This window comes from Protopterus annectens, chromosome 1.part0 (genome assembly GCF_019279795.1).
Source record: "Protopterus annectens isolate FY-2018-M chromosome 1.part0, PAN1.0, whole genome shotgun sequence".
Classification (NCBI taxonomy): domain Eukaryota; kingdom Metazoa; phylum Chordata; order Ceratodontiformes; family Protopteridae; genus Protopterus; species Protopterus annectens.
Window position 1 is genome coordinate 1,174,078,297 of NC_056725.1, and position 21,522 is coordinate 1,174,099,818.

At 38.1% G+C, this 21,522-nt stretch overlaps 1 protein-coding gene across 1 annotated transcript in view; it reads left to right on the forward strand.

Moving 5' to 3' along the window:
• Positions 1-21,522, forward strand: part of SCML4 (Scm polycomb group protein like 4) — a 1,377,708-nt gene that overhangs the window by 736,583 nt on the left and 619,603 nt on the right. The window contains exon 3 of the mRNA XM_044065424.1: positions 430-638. Within this exon, the coding sequence (XP_043921359.1) occupies positions 430-638 (209 nt within the window). The remainder of the gene's footprint in view (positions 1-429; positions 639-21,522) is intronic.

Sequence of the window (21,522 nt, forward strand, 5' to 3'; positions counted from 1 at the left end):
ATCTAAGTTTGTTCATTAGAGCTTGGCACAGGATATGCTTTGATAGAATGAATGGAACATCCTTCTCAATGCCATACCTAGACCATAAAACTACTGAAATGGGCTGTTGTCTGCAGTTCTGACTTTTTCTCACTTAAAATATGCCTCGATGACACTGATCAGCTTAAGGCAGTACATATTTGGAGACAGTATACAGTATCTGGAATGTAGGTTTGTGTGAAAGCTATAATATTAATCCATGGAAGGAACAATGATGAATTTAGCTACCTGAGGTGAAATGAGGTGATTAGAAGTGAAGTGTTGATAGCCTGAACATAATTACTGCAGTGCAGGCAGCATATTCTGAAAATAAGAACTCTAGTACTAAGTGTTATTTCAGGGGAAAATTTTCCTTTTTGAAAAAAATAAATGTTTCTCTTTTTATTTCAGTTGCTGTCCCCATGAATAGTTTTTCAACTTCAACTCAGAGACTCGATAGTACTAAAATGCAGTCTCAGAAAATACCAGGAAGAAAGCGTGGCAGGCCGCCACTTCATTCTACAGCTGTGAAAATGGCGGTTCAGAACCTGTACTCATCTTCAGATTCCCTACCTGCTGTCAAAATACCCAAGAAAAGAGGGAGAAAACCTGGCTTCAAGGTAAGAAATGAGTAGTGTGTGTGTGTGTGTGTGTGTGTGTGTGTGTGTGTGTGTGTGTGTGTGTGTGTGTATGTGTGTGTACATGTGTGTGCCTTTTTCTGCACAAAAATTAAACAGGGAGTGTTTGTAGACATTAGAGAATTCCTGAAAAGTGCAAAGAAAATATATATATTTTGTTTAAAAAAAACTTCAGATTTTTTTTTTTAAAAAAAAAAGCCTTGGATGGAAGTTAATACTAGTGAACCCTACTTCAGTTATGCACAATGAAAGCTAGAAAAGGTAATATTCCAATACCTACTAGATGTTTGTGTTTGCAGACGTTTAGACCTGGGTGTCATTAATGGCTAACATATTTGGCAGGCCTCATTTATTGCCTGGGTTCAGTTTTCAGATGTTTCCTTGCCTACCTCCATAGTGATCAACAAAGCAGAGTTATGGACTACAGAGTACTGTAGTGGCAATCGAGTACTGCATCTGGAACCCATGAAAGAGTGTACACAGATGGTCATGACATAGTGTTTCCTTTTCAGAACTGGGAGTATTTTAAAAGGATTCTTATCCTCCACCCCGATCCTGAATCTACTAGAATGACCTAGGCTGCATAAGAGTTCCCAAAAATAGGTAATGCGTCATGAACAAAACATTACTTTTCTATTGTATTAATGAATTCACATGTAAAAATAGGAAATGCCAAGCAATCATTAAAAGTATTATTCAGGGAAAGTAACTTATAAAAGATATTCACATATTCCAAAACACTGCTTTTAGTGTTTTCTGCATACAGGTCTACTTTGATAAGGCTTAGTTTTCACGATTATTACTTTTGCTTTGGATAACTGTTTTCAAAATGATTAAAGCAGGTGTAGTGTGCATTTCCCCCTTTCTTACACACGCAGTATGGAAAGGAAGATACTGTTGTAGTCTGGAATGGAAATTTATGTCAGAAACATCTCCACTCTGCTTGTCAGACCAGAGGGCACCAAGGCCCAGTGAGATATTATTTTTATTGTACCTTTTAAGTGGAACTGTACCTCTGTATCAAATGTACTTCACTCTTTCATTGTATAAATGTAGGAGTAATTTTGTGGCACTCTGGGAAAAATAACTGCAGAGTAAAAGCCCTGTGGTTTGTATTTCTTCAGGTCTTTGTAGTATTTCCGCAAAAAATAAAAAAAAATCATGGTTTTGCAAAGAAGCTGCATAAATAAACCGAAAAGTCTCTCCAGTACAGTACTTTTTGTAAAACTAAACAATATTAACATTGTGTTATTACAGTAAATTCCTAAGTGATTGTCATTCTGCCAGAATGTTAGTATCCTGGCATGTCTGCTGGACTGACATTTCTTCTACTTTGTAGTCTGTTTGCCAAGCCAAGCACTTATACTTGTACAAATGTTTCCTCTGGCTGCAAAATGCTATGCAAAAGAGACCTCTGATCTTTTCCCATGTTGCTCATTCATTGAATCTATTTAATAAAAAGTGGAGGTATCTCATTTCCCATTATTAACTGTCCAGACTAGTGTTCTAATTTTAATCACTCATTGTATTACCTATATTTCCAGCATGCTGACCCTCAGGCCTGCCTTATTAGCACCTGTGCCTGTGCCAATGCTTTCTTTCTAGTTTTTACTTTTTTGTTTATCTCAACCAGAAACTGATACTTCTTTTAGTGTTTGCATTCCATGATACAAAAGTCAATTTCTAATGGCTGAAGTTTGCTGGTGTATTTTTATTTTGTACCTTCTGGTTACACCTTCATCCATCCTGTGTAGTATGTCAGATGACTGTGGTGTAGGCATGCTGATGCCCACAGACAATGTAAGAACAGCACTGGGACAAACATGATATTGAACAGGGTCGGCCTTAGCAACTGTGGAGCCCAATTAGGGCCATTTTGGCGAGGCCCCTCAGCTGAAGCCCTACTACCACCCCAGACCTCGCTCCAGTTGCAGACTTCTTGGACTTAAGACTATTTCAGCTTATGTATCTGGAATATATTGCTACCACTGCTTATTAAAAATAGAACAGTGTATAATTATTATCTTATATTTTGTCCTAAGACACGTTAAAGCAGAAATAAACTGCTGGATTCCCAGATTACCTTCTGAACCAGCATCTCCTGTAGCTCCTCTCTGTGTCTGCTTAACTCATTCAAGCCCACTGTAAGGGGCCTGTTCATTGGACCACGGAGAATCTGTGTCTACATGGTGCTTCATCAAGTGGATGCACCCTGGCTTACCAGTAAATATGTTCCCAAACTCAAGTAGTACTACCCAGATTTTCTGCATTCATCCATCCATCTGTCCATCCATCATCCATCCATCCTCAACCTCTTTTCCCCTTTTTGCACATGGGGTCAGGGTATCACTTCAACATATCTGGACTGCATACTCCTCCCTGTCTGATCTGCACCCCAACACTACTCCTATTTTTTACTCTGGTTTCCATCTCCCTCCTTTATATTCTTCTCCTCATTTGATTCATGCTGTACTGTCATTCACATCCCGTGACCAACAACTGTACATACTATGAATTATTTTGTTCTTTGTATAATATTTTCTCAGTAAAGACATTATACAATATGATGCTATGAATGTGTTTAGATACTTTTCTTACCAAGTTTGCTGACTGAATTCTTGTATCACATCTGCTTAAGATTATGTTCATTTATGCTATATATTATGCTAATTTAATATCTCTCTGCTTCCTTGCTTTTACATTACCACAGTTCATAGGTTCATAGGTTAGTACTAAGCTAACTGCCCTTGTGGGCCATTTTAAGCACAGCCAATTACCCGACGTGAGACTCGAACCCTGCATGTTGTGTCTGTATGCTAAATACCTTAACATTATGCCAGCCTCCCACACTGTTGAACTGATATTGATTGTTTACTGTTTCTTTATTTGTATTTTCACAGTGTTGAGACTCACAATGGTTTAGATGGATCAGTACTGTACGGTGGCTAACAATGTCTTTATAAGTTAAGTACTTCACACACTCCAGCATCTTTGGGAGGTGCTGCATATAACACTAAGCAGACAGCGGTATTAAGAAGCAGGCTCATTTTGAAATCAAAAACTTGATTAAATCTTGTGATGAATCATTACATTCCTCAGTACTCACCTCCCATGCCCGATGTCTTTTGATGTCAGGAAGTACTGGAGAGATGAGTCATTAGATCTGTGGGGGGGATAAAAGGGCATGAACAATTTCTAACCTCCATTTCACATTCTCATCTCATATTACTCCTTTCTTCCTTCATTAGCTTCCAATCATCTCTTATACTTGCTATGATTGATTGATGCTTCTTACCCAGTTAGTTCTCATACCTTCTTACAGATGATGCAGTTCCACAAAACTACATAAAATTGTTGAAATTTCTCAGAATGCTTAAAAAAAGAATGTTCTTCTTTCGGATTTTCCCAGTTAGGGGTCGCCACAGCGGACCTCCGGTCCGCTAATGATTGGCAGTAGATTTTTACTGTGCCGAGGTACCAGCCCGACGCCCAACCTTCAACGAAGGCACACCCATTTACGCATGTCTTTCGAACGCCAGTCGACCGCGGGGAGGACATGCAGATTCCACACAGAAGACATTCCAGCCGAGAATCGAATGGGAGAACCTCTTGCTGTGAGGCAACAACGCACTCTGATTTGTCATTAGAAGTGCATTGCTCACTGACCCCCCCCCCCCACATTTCTGGATGACTTATTTTTGCGCAATTATTGGTTAAACTGGGTAACTGGACTAATACCTGCAGCCAAATCCTATGTCAGAAGGGCTGCAGTAAGATTACATGATGACATTATTTGGAGAAGTCACTAAGCATCATGTTTTGTTAGGCAGGAGGAAATCATCATGCAAAACCCACCCAATTTGTTCATTTTTCTATAATATAGTCCCCCCAAAAAACTCTTTCCCAGTCCAGCCCATCCATTTTCTAGCTTTAAGTTTCTGCATGTATGTAAATATGATACCTCTGCAGTACATTTATGAGTCAGACAATTCTGATCCTGTTTTCCCACATTCAGGCAAGTGAATCATTTTTTTATTCGTCTCCCACCTCTCAACAAACATACACTTACACACCTTGTGTTTCATTTCTATGGGATTATTTTGCTTCTGTCTGTGACTGCACCAAGTAGATCTCTCTCACACTCCTGAATTGGTAACATTCTGTCACAAGTGTTAGTGATAGGACATTATCTCACATCACTGTATCTGTCTTTTTTTCTATTTTATGATTACTGTGACGCCCGTTCCCTGGCCCAGCAATCAAGGAGCCTCAATCCTCACCACTAGCACTAGAGATGGTGTCTTATATATGAGGAAAGGATAACAAATACACACAGTAAAGTGCAATTTCCCTTAAGAGCACACAGAGATCACAGTCAGTCCGGGGCTGGTCGCTCCCTTGCTCTCCAGGTCCCCAATAAGACTCCCCACTGGCACAGCTATAGGGTCCAGATCTCAGTCTAGCTGGGCAAGCTAAAATCTCCAGCACCCTCTGTATCCAACCAGTGCTTCATGTCTCTGTCCAAGTAGCTGACACACACACTTTGAGATAAGAGTTTATACAACCACACAGGCACTTCTGGGGAAGGCTGGCACAGGTTCTCCAGCTGTGCTCCTTTTACCCAGACTATACGGTAGTAATTACTGCCACCACTCAGCTAATATTTATCAGCTACTCAAAGGCCCTTAAAAGGGTGTCCAATTATTACTGTGCAATATTATTATCCAATTGGTAGATGTGACTAAACAGTCTCAAGGCTTATTAGAGTGACTTGGTACAGGATCCTTATATACATGTAATGTATTCTAGAGCTTAACTTATCTCTACACAAATCAGCCACAGTTAAAATATTTTAAAATATTTAATAATAAATAAAACCACAAGACAATACTTTCTACTACACAGACAGTGCTAGTCAAGAGTTCAGAGATCACACAGAAATACTTAAAATAAATCAGTAGTACAGTTCTGACATCACAGAAAAACACTCTATACAAGGAAACACAAGTCTAAGATAAGTTACATGTGAGCAAAAGGCAGTGTTGTGAGTTGGATGATCAGACAAAAATGCTTAATGCCTTATGATTCTCTCTGTTTAAATTGCTATTGCAGTTCTGATAAACATTACATCATCTTTTTACACTTTCCTGGTGTTACCAGGATACACTTTAACTGCATTTACATTCTTAACATCTCCCTTTTGTTATCTTGCAGCTGGTCAGGAACAGAGCAATACAAATACATTTGCATGTTTAAATCTAGCAGTTTAACTCTTGGTTAAAACAGTAGAAATAATTTCTTCATCTAGACTTTTCGGCACCACTGCTACTTCAAAGGGTCACTACATGCTTTACTTTGGTCAGTAGATTGCACTGTTGTCACATTTATTTCCAGTTCCACATGTAACAGTATTTCTTTACCTTTAAGACAACAAGCCTCTAGTTTACATTCATATTTACAAATGGCAGAATTATCTGCAAAATTCTATCTGGCTAGGTTGGCAGCTTTCACCCTTCTTTACCAGTCTTCACAATTACTAGGGTTTGTTTTCACACTGTCTGAGACTGACTATTCCACAGTTATTTCTTGTAATTGTATTCATTAACAACCAGTTATAAACCCCATCTGCAAGAGAAGCAAAAGAAAACAGTTCCTATCTGTTTTCAAAATAAGCCTGATATCACTGTCTTGGAAGGTAATAACTTGGGTGATACACAAAACCAGATGGTTAGCCTAACCAGTTTTGGGTTGAAAGCCCTGTTGTGCACTCAACAACCCTGTCACAGCTTAGTGCAGGGCCCTATTGGTTAAATAGGTCCAACTGGCTTAAGGTTGACCCTGATATTGAGTCTGCCCAGCCTATTGTACCTCTTGAATCTATCACAGGCTAGAAGCTGTAGCAGGAAACACCAGCTTGTCTTCCTCCCCCACATGTAGACTATTGATGTGAATACCAGGTCACCAGCTGTTCCACTTCATCTCTTTCTGCTGGCCATCTGATGCCAGGGTGTCTTATCAAATCTAGGTCACTAGCATTGTTGTTGTTGTGCAGCCTGGCCCTGCAACAGAGAGCTGGGTACTTGATGCTTTGTCATAGTTATTTATTTGCTTGCCTGTTTGTTTCTTTCTTATTTTTTGTTTAATTTTTTAACCCATTTCCCATTGACCATTGAGCCCTTTCCACTACATGTCTAATGACCAGCTTGTTCCCCTAGGTTGAGAGCCCTGTGATGTATTTGTTACCCTGGAGTGAGAGTTGAGTAATCCAGAAGTGGGAGCCAGTTCCATGGGGCAGGGGTCCCTTGCCTAACTTCATTTAGGTGGCTGTGACTTCTGTAGGTACTGCTCAGAAAGGGTGCATGCAAGCAACTACACATGCTAATCCCTTGCCAGTACTATGGCTCAAAGAGCTCCTGCTATACACCTACATGGCTGTAGGTGTCAGCCAAGCAGCTAGCTTGACCCTACTCTTCCTAGGATGGGTAAGTTGGACATACTCCCCCACCTCACTGTGCCAGCTCTCATGCCAGTAATCAAACCTAGGATGTCTGGGTAATACTCAAGGCTTGATGCGTCTATGCCGTGAAGCCAGGTGTTTTTTTTTTAACCTTGCTATTGTATCGTGTACTGCTTTTCTCAAATATAATTTCCATCTTGTGTATATTAAGTTTTATCATCTGTCAAGGATTAACATTTTAAAATGTTTCATTAATACTGTTAAGCAAATTAACTTTTGATAAAAGAAATGCCAGGAAACCAAGCGGTGAAACTACTGCCGATTTATTACTTTAAACGCACTAATTAAAACACGCTTTTCATCCTACAATGTTGTAGGACTTCTTCAGAAATATCAGCACTCTATTAAATTCAAAGCATATATATATGCTCCATCTCTCAGACAGTTTCTTTCCTGTTTACTCATGAGGGTGCTAAGTGGGTATGTATGTCATATTGCTTTTTTGTTTTACTTAAAAAAATGTGCACCACTAACATTAACTGCCAGGTTTGCCTAGTTTATAAAGGTTTCTTACATGTTTCTTACTAGTTGTATTTTATTTATTTATTTTATTTTACATTTGTTTACCGGGATAGTCCGACTGAATATATGTCTATTTTCAGCAGATGCCCGGGGAGAAAAGCTCCAAATTACATAGATAACATTAGAAAGTATAAAACAAAGTATAAAACAAGTGATTATGTACAATGGTTAGTGGTGTTCCCAAATAGTGACTCAAAATTCACGTGGTCAGACACAATTACAGACAAGAGACATCAGAATGGATAGAGAGCTTGGTGAAGTAGTTGCATGTTATGATATATAGAGGTTATGTTTTCAGTTTATAACTTAATCAGGGTCGGTACACGGGCAAAGCCAGTTCACTTTGAGATACTGTTTGAGTTTTTTTTTTTTTTGAAGAGACCTGTGGAGTATTGTAGGGTTATATAGTTTGGCAACGAATTCCAGGTTTTGCAAACAGGGATTCACCAGCAGCTTTATTAGCTTTGTGGGTTTGGACCAGTAGTTTGTTGGCTGATCGTAGGGATCTCAAGTTGCTATATGGCTTAATGATATTTATAAGTGAGGGGGTATCCTCAGGGTGGTACAGAATTTTGTGCGCTATTAAGAGTTGATTGAATTGAATTAAGCTGGGCAGTTCTAGCGACTCTAGTTGTTTCAGGTTCTGGCAGTGGTGGGTTCTATAAGTGAAGCCAGTGGTGAATCTGGCAATATGGTTGTAGCTGTGGGAGAGCTTACCTAGTTCGGATTTGTTGAGGTTTGAGAGTACCGGCGAGGCATATAAAAGAGTAGAGAGTAGGTGTGACCGGGCGATTGCAGTTTGATTAACTTATAGATACCTTTAGTTATTTTCTGGTTTTATTTTCAGTTTGGTAATGCATATATGGTATATATTTTTCCCTTGGCTTGGTTATCATCACTGTCAAATAAACATTTAGTACATTTTTTTTGGAATTGTGCATATTAATGTCAGTTCTCAAGAAGTTTAGAACAATGGGCTGAGTTCAGAAAGGTTGCCACAAGGTATACTTGGTAACCTTGTCGAACTCAAAGGCAGCGTTGACGTGGTGCTTTTGCACAAAGACATGCAGCACCAAGAGTGGGCTGTCTCCAGAGCTGTGCTATATGCAAATGAGCCAGTCTGGGGGAGAGGCATAAGTTAATTAGCCATGTATTCTCCCTCCCCAGAATTTTCTTCCTGAAGGCATCTACGCCTTGAGTGATTCATAGAATATATTTATAGATTCATGTATTCGCTCGTCTGTGCAGATCAGCATGTCAGCTCCTTGATCATCCTAACAGTGGTTGTGGTCAACCAGTTTAGTAATAAGTACTGGGGAATGCTGAGCTATGGTAGGGATAAGCGGTTTGTGCACGAGCATATGTGAGGGGCAGCATATGTGAATGCATGTGTGAATGTATCTCTGCCTGAGAGATAGTGATGGGGGTATTTAGGGTTAGATAGATGTGTGTGTGTGTGTGTGTGTGTGTGTGTGTGTGTGTGTGTGTGTGTGTGTGTGTGTGTGTGTGTGTGTGTGTGTGGTTTAGAGTGGCTGTCATACCTCAGCACAATCCTAAAGAAACAAGCAGAGTCTGCAACATTAGGTTACTGGAACTTTCATTTCATGTACCTTAAAGACATTTAAACAGAACGGGGATCAGTGAAGTGGACACTAGCCAACAGTGATAACTTTTATTTTGTGTGCCTTAACAGCACTTAAACAGTATGGAGATCGAGGGGAATGCTAGCCACTGAGGTTACTCAGTATGGCATGCCTTAAAGGCACATATTTAAATAGAAGGTGTGGAGAACCACCAGACAGCAGGGGAAATTAGTGTGCCTTAGAAGGCACTAATCAGACCTCAAACCCTGTACCTTCCCACTGTCCATAAAGGACATTAGTCCTGTGTGCCCTCACTAGACACTTGGGAATTTGTTATAAAAATATTTACTTGAAAAAAAAACACAAAAACATAGAGGGAAAAAGGGATTTCAGTCATGCACCCTTGACACACAAAACCCCTACAGTAGCCTTCTTCACAAACTGATAAATTAATGCAACAGGTGCTTTTTTTTCAATATATTGTGGACATTGGGCATTATGCAATGCCTGTAACTGGTGGTTTTATACTTAGAGAGAGACAGGAAATATTAGGCAAAACTCTCATCATTGTAAGTGGCTTCTGCCCTAGTGTGCATTTACTGAAGGATATGAAGTGTGAAACTTGAATGTCTAGCACAACAGACTGTCTGTCATCTGTGAATTAAGTAGGCAGGTGAAAATGGGATAGCATGGACATTCTGACAAGAGGGACTGGTAAGGGTTTGTAGAGTGTACATGTTTGTGTTTTACTGTGTGTATGTGTGTGTGTCTGTGTCTGTGTCGGGGAATGGCAGAAGGTGAGGGATGCCTGTGCTTATATCGTACCACTGCTGCCACAGTTAACTACCATGGGTAGTGCTGATCTGTACTTTGCAGTAGTTAACTGTGATTCGTAGACATGCAGATTAACTGATAATGAGCTCTTTCCTCACTGCTGTAATATGTATATGAATCGAAAAATATCATATTGTGTAAACAGGGCCTTATCACTGCGTGGGCCATACAACCAATGCTGAAACTCTTAATGAATCCTCAGGAATGTTTCCTGGCTTCGCCAATGACCTTTTATCTTTCTTCATATTCATATGTGTTTGAGATCTCTTTTACAGCAGAAATATCAAAGAAGAAATAAGAAATCTGTTATGCCATAATTAGGGCGTTGTTCTGACTTTGGAGATGTTGTTAATTTAGAATCGTTTTGTCTTAAGTGCTTATGTCCTCACATGTTTTTTGTCAGCTGTAACGTGCGTAAATAATTTTATCCTGTGATCTTAAAGTAAAGGTCCCTGAAAGTGCAAGAAGCTGAGACTTATTCCTTTTATCAGCAGATCACTATATTATGTACCTCCTCTTAAGAAAACATTATACAGTAAAACGGACTTACTCCCAGTACCCACTGTCAGGAAAACTGGCCTGCATTTGTGTGAAATGAAGTTTTGTTCATAATAAATTAATGATATTTGAACATTTAACAGGTACTGGACGTCTTTTTAATGAATGTGTATTGTTTATGCCTTTTCACCAGCTTTTGGAACTATATGTATTTGTATATCCACATACATGTATTTATGTGTGTGTGCCTGCTTGTGTGCGTGTGTATATAGGAAAAAAATAAATATACACACAGACAGTAGCAACATGCATTCCATGTCATGTGATCTTTTCATCTTGTTCAGTTGCTGCCATGATAGTAAACCAGGTAGACACACCCAGATGGTTTATGTGTGCCTTTTTTAATACACCTCAGTATAGTGGTAAGAGCACTTCAGAAGGAACCTGCAGTACTGCATGATGTCAGAGTGGAATGAAGTAGCCGTACTGGTAGGACATTATTGGGTCAGTTTAAGAGATATTCCTGAGTACTCCACTCAAAAGGATGGCACAATTGATCACACTACGAAAACCGATGAATAATGATGCAACTGAAATAAAATTGTCATTAGACCACAGTTTGAAATTTGGAAGTTAATGTGACAATAATTTTTGATGAAAATAAGCAGAAAACTACTAACTGGAATAGAAACATGTGAAATGGAACAAAACAGTGCCCAGCAATAGAATAAAATAAATGACACAAAGTGCCACAGCTCAGTGAAACAGTACTGGAAGGTTTCCCCAGATGATACAGGTGACCTAAGTTTAGATTACGGAGGGATGGGGTGGGGGTGATACTGGACTTTTGAGCAAAACCAAGCTGCAGCAGCCATTACCTTCCACATATACTGGTATTTTCTTCATGGACTACATCCTTTCTGGGTAACTTGGAATAAAGTGATGAAAGTGTCTGTAGGAGCATGGCCTCCTCTGTGCTGCTTTTGACATAACTGAGCAAAATAAAAAAATGCAAATAGCAACATTTTTTCATCTTGTTGGAGAGTGTGCCTTTAAGGTGTTTAATACGTTTAATCTTTCTAAAGGCAAAAGTCTGAACTAATAGTATAAAAAGTGGGTTTAAACAATTATGTGGCCCTAAGAAAACCTGCCATTAATTCATTTATTTTTCACCATAATCTTTTTTCCTCTATGAAAATAAGTTGATGCAGACATCTAAACAATTTGAGTTTGATGAGTTGCATGATATGTTACTGAGAGACAAAGTGTTCTGTGGTATAAGGAAATACTTTGAAGGTGTGTAGAACAGCGGAATTAATGAATATTCTGATGAGAGCTTGTAGATGGTATGTATGTGTATAATATTAAACTAAAACATAAAAGTGCTAAAATGGAAGAAAATGAAGCTAATAGAATGTCCGGTTGTGTATAAAAGATAAGATGAAAAGTTAGTTTGGCTAGTAGTAGGCTGGCTCGCACACAGTTAGCATTCTGGGGGGTAATTTGATGATGTTGTGTTTTAAGGGCAAGTTTGATAAAGTTGTTGTTCTTCTTTTGGCTTTTCCCGGTTAGGGGTTGCCACAGCGGAACTCCGGTCCGCTAATGATTTGCAGTAGATTTTTACGGTGCCGAGGTGCCAGCCCGATGCCCAACCTTCAACGAAGGCACGCCCATTCACGCATATCTTTCAAATGCCACTCGATCGTGGGGAGGACATTCAGACTCCACACAGAAGGCACTCCAGCTGAGAATTGAGCTGGAGAACCTCTTGCTGTGAGGCGACAACGCTACCGCTGCACTACCACGGCTTTGGCAAGTTAGTTGTTTGAATGAAGTAAGTATTTAGGTTAGAATTCAGTGAGGTTACAGGAAGACCATATTCTGATCAGATTATAAGAATCCTATTGCAAGTGATCTATGTGATTTGAAACAGTGTAGGAGGCTCTGTGTTTAACAACTTTGTTGGTAATATTTGTATGTGTTATTTAAAGGAGAGGTCGGGGTCCATGAGAAATCCTATGTATTTGTAATGTAGTACTTGCTGATCATCTGCGTCATAGGAAAGGCTTTATCCCTCTATACTTCCTGGATGCTGCTGTTTTTTTCTTGTATATTTAAATTTTAGTTTATTTGCAAAACACTCGTTTAGTTTGTTAAAATGAAATTGAAGTTCTTCTTGTACATGGTACTGGAGGGACTTTGCAGTGAAGAATTATATCATCACTGTGTAAGTTTGTCACTGAAGGCGATATGCACCTATCCTTGTTATTAATATATATGGAGAAGAGGAAGAAACCTTGAATATGCATGTGGGGCCCCCTACAGAAAATGTGACAAGGTTGGATATGTGGGACTAGTTAGGTAGTTTCGAATACATGGGACATGTCATGACTCAACAGTGTGCCCAACTTGATCATGAAAAGGAGAGAATGTTAGTCCAAATGGACCCACCATTGACATGAGAAAATATGCTAATTGTTTTGTGCATGATTCAGTACTTATCCAAGTTCATTCTTTACCTTCACAAAGTGTCAGTGCCTCTACAGAAGCTATGTGAGAAAGACGTACTATGGCATTTGGAGCACAAACATGAGAAAAGTTTCACAGTGTGGAAGAAGTTTGTAACTGAATCTCCTACTTTTTGTTGTGACAAAACCAGCTATGTTGCACATACAGGCCAGTCATTGTGGTACTGCAGCAGTGTAGCTGCAGGAAGGCAAATAATTTGTCTATGGTTCCAGAGCACTGATTGACTGACTCTCAGGCAAGATATGCGTAAATAAAGTGATTTTATCTGTTGTATGTGAATATGATTATGAAAAATTCTGTGAGTATGTTAAAAGTAGATGAATTTACATTGCAGTAGTTCATGAACTACTGCAAATTATTTTTCTTAGTCCTCTACATAAAGCATCAGTACAGACAGTGACTTTTCTAAATACAATTTGGCAGTTTGTAGATGAGCATGACAAAAGAAAGATTCAGAATCCTTAAACAGAGCCTTTCTGAAAGAGTGCATGGAGTTGTTGAATTGTGGCTTACAAGAAATGCCTGTCATTCTATACATATCAGTATCTATGGAAAGGCTGCAAGAATGTTTGGCCAAGATTCTTAGGCATTATTTGCAATTGTATAGTGCTAGTATGTGGTCCACTGCACACAACAAAGGCCCGCATAAGTACCATTACTCACTGATGTTATGTCACACAGTGGTGTATGCCTGGATTTGTCCAGGAATGCAGTAGGTATGCTTATGTGGGTCCACCATGACCACTACTTCAGTGTCCTGTGATACTAGAAACCTATAGTTGATAATGTTTCTATGAGCAAGATATTGCATATTCATTTATCTTATAGTAGCCAAAGATTTGTAAAACAACATTTTTGACTGAGGAACTCAGTAATATGGGGATCATTTGAAAAACTTTTCTAACACAATTTAAAGTGAGCTATACCTTGTAGAATTGGGGGTCATTGCTTCTGTTGACATCTGTTAAGCACAGACACATTTAAACATTGTGTTTGTGATCACAGTCTGTGGCAGCTCCTGGCTACTTTCCTTATTTGTGACATTGAACAGTAATATGATTCTATTGTGTGAATCATCCTATTGCCTTAACCGTGGCCTATCCAAATTGTATAAAATTACCGCAAGGGAGTAAGCAGTCTTTGTGAGTGGTGATGGCGCAAGGTGTACAAATACAGTCTCAGAAATGAAGTTGCTAAGAGATGTGGTAATGTTATGATGCCCAAATGAGAACAGAAATTCCAATTCAAATACAGATGCATTACACATTTCCTTAATGAAATCAGGTGTTTATACAGTCTGGTTCATATCCAACAGAATAATAGTAGGTAATCAGCTGTAAGACAAAACTGTTGAGAGAGTGCATGAAGCATATCTTAGCATTGTGAAGTGCAGAGATAGAGCACAAGATGTTATCTTTTGGCCATGTATTTTTCATCAGATTGTGATAAAGGTTGTTGTTGTGTCTTTCGGCTTATCCCGGTTAGGGGTCGCCACAGTGGAACTCTGGTCTGCTAATGTTTGGTAGTGGATTTTTATGTGCCAAGTTACCAGCCCTGATGCACAACCTTCAACAAAGGCATGCCCATTCACGCATGCCTCCACACAGAGGACGCTCTAGCTGAGAATCGAATGCGACAACATCTTGCTGTGAGGCGACAACGCTACCGCAGCACCACTACCTTGGGTCATTGTGATAAAGGTTGTTGTTGTGTCTTTCGGCTTTTCCAGGTTAGGGGTCGCCACAGCGGAACTCCGGACCGCTAATGATTGGCAGTAGATTTTTACGTGCCGAGTTGCCAGCTCTGACGCACAACCTTCAACGAAGGTACGCCCATTCACACGTCTCCACACAGAAGACGCTCTAGCTGAGAATCAAACAGGACAGCGTCTTACTATGAGGCGACAATGCTACCGCAGCACCATCACCGCATTGTGATAAAGGTAAAAAAGTAAAATATGCAATATGTTTCACAAAAGTAATGTGAAGGAATAAATGATTCTACGTGAGATGCAAGACAGGCTGTGAAGCAAACTTCCTACTGACTTTTTTCACTTTAAAGACTGTGATTTGTACATAGTGTTACTTGTATCCAGAAGGGACTAAAATTAGAGAGACTTGTATATTATGTAGTCTCTGTACTACTTATAACAGTTTTTTTTTCAAGGCAAACAATTCTAAATATCCTTAGTTTTGACAATAGTCCAGAGTTTGTGACTTATAAATTACACAAACTTTCACAAGAATGGGATATCAGAACCAGTCTGTGATGTCCACAATGCAGTGGTCAAGTGGAGAGAATAATTAATTTGTTGTTAAAAATATCACAAGAAGGTCTGCAACATGTGGAAAGCAGCAGAATGGTAGCAAATACAGAGCATATGGCCCCCTTCACCAAGCTGTCAAATAAGCAGTTTTAGTCAAAATTTCTATGGTTTAATTTCTCCAAGTCTTATGGGTTTCTAATACCATGATGAGAATGGACCCATTTTCTAAGTCAAAGTATGATTAAAGTTTTCTGGTGCCGTTTTGCTGTTCCAGCTAATTTTCCTGTTTGTTGACCACTGGGATTACTTTTTTCATTTGTTGTTTATCATGGACTCTATGTCCGAGATGTTGAACACCTCGAACTATGTATCTCGGGATGAGATCGAAAAAATTCATTCGGAAATGAGTATCCTCAAAGGAGAAATCACACGCCTGGTGGAGTTGTTGACGCCGCCCGGTGCTTCTAACAGCAAAGGAGTGCAACCTAACCTGCTGGTTAGCACGTCGATCCGTTCCTCTATTGGCAACGCCAGCGACGATGACATACCTAACGGGCAGAGGAGGGTTTCTTCTTAGGGTCGGCTAGGCTTACGCCGAGGAAGGATTGTTTTGAATCAAACAGTCACCGAGATGTTCCAACTAAGCTTTCAAATACATCGGAGGGTAATAACGAGGATGTGTGTTTAATCTCTGGCGCCAAACCCAAGCGCCAACCGCCAGTCCGTACTTATGTTGTGGAGGAGAAGGGCAGAGCGGCGAATAACATATTCAACAAAGGTACTGTTAAGCATATTGTGGCAGGTTCTTCTACACAGGGGGAACATATTTTGAGGCAGCCTTATAACTTGGATGAGTTCATGCTTATGCCACTGGATTTTAAGGATATTTCTAGGGCTGCTTCTGCTAATATGTATGCCAGAGGGGAAGGTGAATTTCCTTCTCTCAAAAAGTTAATATTTTCGTTTGGCAATCAGTTAACCAAGGTTAAAAACCTGCAAGTGGAGAACTTGTACTTACGTAAATGTTTGGACAATGGGGTTATTCCTATGGGTTTACGGTTCTTTAAAGAACCTATGGGAGTTGAAATGAATGTACATAATGTTAAACGTTGCAATGACATGTTCGATGAGTTTGGCAAAAAGTTTATGTTGTTCATAATTGAATGCAATGATTCTAAAATAAGTGTAATGCTCAATGAGATCGAACGAATAGATGGATTAATACAAAAGGATGTATTATTCAACCAATGGGACAAGTTGTATTTTAAACAATATGAATACGCAGAAAACATGTATAAAAAAACATATGAGAGGAAATGTAAAAAGTTGCAGAGAGATTTAGTACAATATGAGAAAGGAATTGCCTATAGGTGGAATTCGAATAATGTTAGAAATCTTGCTGTGGAGAAAAGATTTGAACAGCGTTCTGATTCTTATTATGCAGGTGGAGAATATACTAATAATGAGGAATGTTTTTTAGAGGATGGAAGAGGGGAATGGAGAACAGTAGAAGAAAGGATGGAAAGTATGGAACAACCGCCGATTTCATCAATAGTCGATATTCAACAGGTGGATCCTGTTGTTCAGGGTGGTTCTTGTATGGACAATATTGATGGGGGGCAATTGGCTTTGGCCAATGAATGTGACATAGTGCACAGTAGTGGGGAGTTCAAAATTTACAACTATAGTGACCACCCAGTCTTACCTGAATTTTTTCAAGCATTTTCAAAGGGTATGAAATTTATACCAGATTCCAATTTAGATGTGACTGACACCCTTGTGGAATTTAAGCTGTTTGTGAGAAAACTAAATTTAGGAATATTTTTCCGAAATCAAAATGATACCAGTGGGGTACAATCTGAAGAATTGAGGAAAAGAAGTACATTCACTCCACCCATGTGCAACACTTTAACCTCGTTTGAGAAGGTGGTTAATACCCAGCTATATTCTCTTTACAATAAATATAAGTATGCAAGAACAATGAAGCATGGTGGGAATGATATCTCAGAGGTAATTCAGTTACTGTGTGATAACAATGTTCGCATCATGTCTGCTGACAAGGGAGGGGGAATAGTCCTTTATGATCAAGATAAATATACTAACAAGATCTTTGACTTATTGAATAATTCTTCACAATATACACCTTCTTCTTTAAATGAAGTGAACATTGCCCACGGCCGAATTGATTCTTATTTAGAAGAATTTATAGTGGAAGATAGAATTAGTGAGGATTTGTACAGATTTTTGAAGGTGGAGTTCCCTATCTTGGCCACCATAACAGGGATCCCCAAAGTTCATAAAAACATACAGGATCCACCATTTCGTCCCATTATTTCAGGAAGTGCTAGCAAGTCTTTTCCTTTTGGTCAGGTTATTCACCACAAGCTCAAACACATATACAATGTTGTGGACCACATTATTAAGGATTCCTGGGAGTTTTTGGGCATCTTCAAGAAAGGATTGTGGTCCTCTAATATTATTTTTGTTACAATTGATGTCCAGGATTTATTTTCCTGTATCCCTAAAGAGGATGGGCTTTCTAGGTTCAATAACAGTGTCCGTAGAGTAAGTGGTTTGGGCCAGGATGAAATTTCACTTTTGATGGAATTCATGGACATTGTTTTGGACTATAATTACATCTATTTCGAGGGTGAGCATTATCGGCAGACTACTGGGGTAGCCATGGGCACTGCTTGCGCCCCTATGTATGCCAATCTGGTGTTGTTGGATTGGGAGACAGAATATATACTGCATTCGGCATGGATGTCTCATATCAAGAGATATGTCAGATACCTGGATGATATTTTTATTCTATGGGAAGGTGAGGAACAGGTGTTATTGGATTTTATGCAATTCATTAATAACACCACTGAATATCTTAAATTTACTCACCAATACGACCGCAGTGGTATTAATTACCTAGATGTGTTTGTTTATAGTAAAAATGATGGGTTTCAATCTCATATCCATAGGAAAAATACATTCAGTAATGGGTATCTTCATTACAATAGTGCGCACACATACAGCACCAAAAGGGGCATCGTCAAGGGACAGTGCATCCGGGCTGCCCGTATGACGACTGATAAAAACGCCATGCTTTGTGAATTGGATCACATAGGGCAGTTATTCATTGACAAGGGATATCCTCCCAAGATGATTAAGGAAATTATCCTTTATGTTAGTAATGAATGGGGACAGAAATACAAACCTCTTTTAGGGGTAGGCATTGATAAAATACCACTGGGCAATGACATGACCAATAAGACTGACCAGCTGGTACGAGCTAGTGAATACAAAAAGGCATGTATCATTAAATATGGCAAACATTCTAGCGAAGTGAAGAATATAATTTCAGCAAACTGGAATATATTGACTAGTGATCAGTCTATAAAAAATAAGCTTACTGATAGACCACACTTTGTTTTTAAAGCTGGTAATAATATTAAAAGAATTATTGAAATTAAATCTAAACATCAGCAAAGTGGTAAGGCTCAGAGAACTAGAACTAAAAAATGTGGCCAATGTAATTTTTGCCAATATATACTGGATTCATCCAGTATTGTCCTCAAAAATTGCTTGAAAAGTAAGATCTGGTTTGCTGGTGGTAATTGCCTGACTAAGCATATAGTGTACTTAGGTGTGTGCCAAACATGCATGAGTTTCTATGTAGGGAAGACGGATCGCTGTTTAAAAAACAGAATTTATGATCACACATACTGTATAAGGAAGTGTGATGTTAACAACGCTCTGTCGAGGCATCTCATTAATAGCCCCAAATGCAAGATGTTTAAATTTGCAATATTGGATGTGGTTACCCCCAACCCACGAGGTGGTAATATCAAGGCGGTCGTGGGTGAGAGGGAGATTAGGTGGCAGATTAGGTTGGATGCAGCCACCCCCCCGGGGCTTAATGAGATGATTCCCACTAAACCCTTAGTTAAGGTGTAATTTAGTGCAATTTGCAATATATCCAACATCAATTCATTCATATGATTTGGTTATGTGTACTGCAGGCAGTACTTGTACATTTACTTGCCCCAGTTGTACGAATCTTATGTATAGATATGAATTTCATTGATAATTGCCAAACACAATGTTAATGCATAAGTTTATTTTATTATATTATATTTTTTCATAATGTACATAAAATATTATTTTAAATTTGTTACAAGTGTTAGATAGGTGTTATTATTTTTAACACAGTCTTATTATTTTAGAATAGTTTATATAAGCAATGAATATGTAATGTTTGTTGTTTCAGCTTTAGATACTTAGGGAACGTTAGATGTAATCTATGTAGTGAAATGTTAGGTATAGCTTTAAAATTTCACATTATTCAAATGCTAATTATATAATTGATTAATTGTTGATTTAGGCGGGATTTTAAGTTTGTATATAAGGTATTTGCTTTTGTTATGTGTTGTTCTGATGAAGACAGTAGTGGACTGTGGAAAGCGCTTAACCATCTTTTGTACCAATAAATTTTATTGTTCGAGCATAGAGTCCGGTTTCCTGGTGCCGTTTTGCTGTTCCAGCTAATTTTCCTATGATTAAAGTTTGTGAAATTAGTATTGTTTCAGTTTTTTTCCTCAAAAAATTTTATTCTTCAAATACAGTTGAATAAATTCCATAGTATTTGTATATAACCTCTTAGTAACTATGTACAACTATTTACATCAGCCTGACACTATAACAGAGCTCAATATATACAATTATGTTATAGGTATAACAATCCAGTTATCAGAATGTATCTGTTCAGTTATTGTAAAGTGTCAATCAATGATAAGACTTTTGTCCCTGGATTGTTAATAAATGGTTTAGGATGAATCCTTAATTCTTTAATTTTAATTTCCAACAATGCTGTGGTCTTCAGTAGGCTGTAGAAGTCTTCCAAAGTTGGTATTGTGTTTGTATTCCATCTTCTTGTTATACAATTCCTTGAGATTGCAAGTATTGTCCATACTAGATACATATTTGACTCATTCAGATAAGGAACTTCATGCACATTTAATAATACTAGAGCTTTAGATAAGTAAAATGATTCACTAACTAAAGCTTGTAAAAGGTTTTTAATACAATTCCAAAATGGCTTAATTTTAACACAGTCAAAAAATGTAATTCCAGTCTGCAGTGTGCATTTGCTCACACCTTCAACATATTCCCTTTGTGGAAGAATTAATTTTAGTAATTCTATCTGGAGTTAAGAATGCTCTGTGCAAGCATTTCCAATTAAAAACTTTCCAGTATTGTGTAAAGGATGTATGTTTTATTGATAATAAAAAATTTGATTTAATTTCTTCAGTTAGCTGTAATGAGTGCCCTTTTGTTTCTATAATTCCATTATGAGGATTTGGGTGTGGTTTTATCAATATCTTGTAAAGTTTTGAAATACTATTTCCCATGTCATAATCATTATATATGATTTCATATAGGTATTTCGTAAGTTTAGGTATTTCTTTAAATGAAGAATTACTAATTATTCTGCATAAATCTTGCAAATACATCAGAATACTTTGCATAGTTAGCCAGTCTTGTTGTGGAATTTTGTATGTTGTTTCTATTGTTTGCATATCCAGAACTTTTAGTTCTTTGATACATTGAAACCAACAAACAAATCCTTTCTGTTCCCAGGAATTAATTATTTCTCTATATATTTTATGTGTATAGCTCTTTGTAACTATGAATGGTGATAAAAGATCAAACCAGATTTTTAAATCTATATTTGTATTAATAATTTTCCTAAATGAGTCAATGTAATAATTAATCATACGAGTTTTAGAGGGCTTAGTTAGGTTATATTGCACACATACATATGTGCCATGGTAAATTGTTTTTATCTGTTATTTGATTTTTTTTGTAAATCAAATTAATTTATTGATATTACAATTAGTAATTCATTCCAATTTTCAGAATAATTTGGACTTATCCAATATGAGATTGTTTTCAGATATTGATGCTTTTATATATGTTTCTATATCAGGAAAGTTTAATCCTCCCTGTTTCCATGGTCTGATATGATGTATTAAAGCTATTCTGTTTCTTTTGGGAAACCATAAAAATTTTATTAGGCATGAGTTTATTTCTTTGAGTATATTTCTTTCTGGTAACAGTTGTATT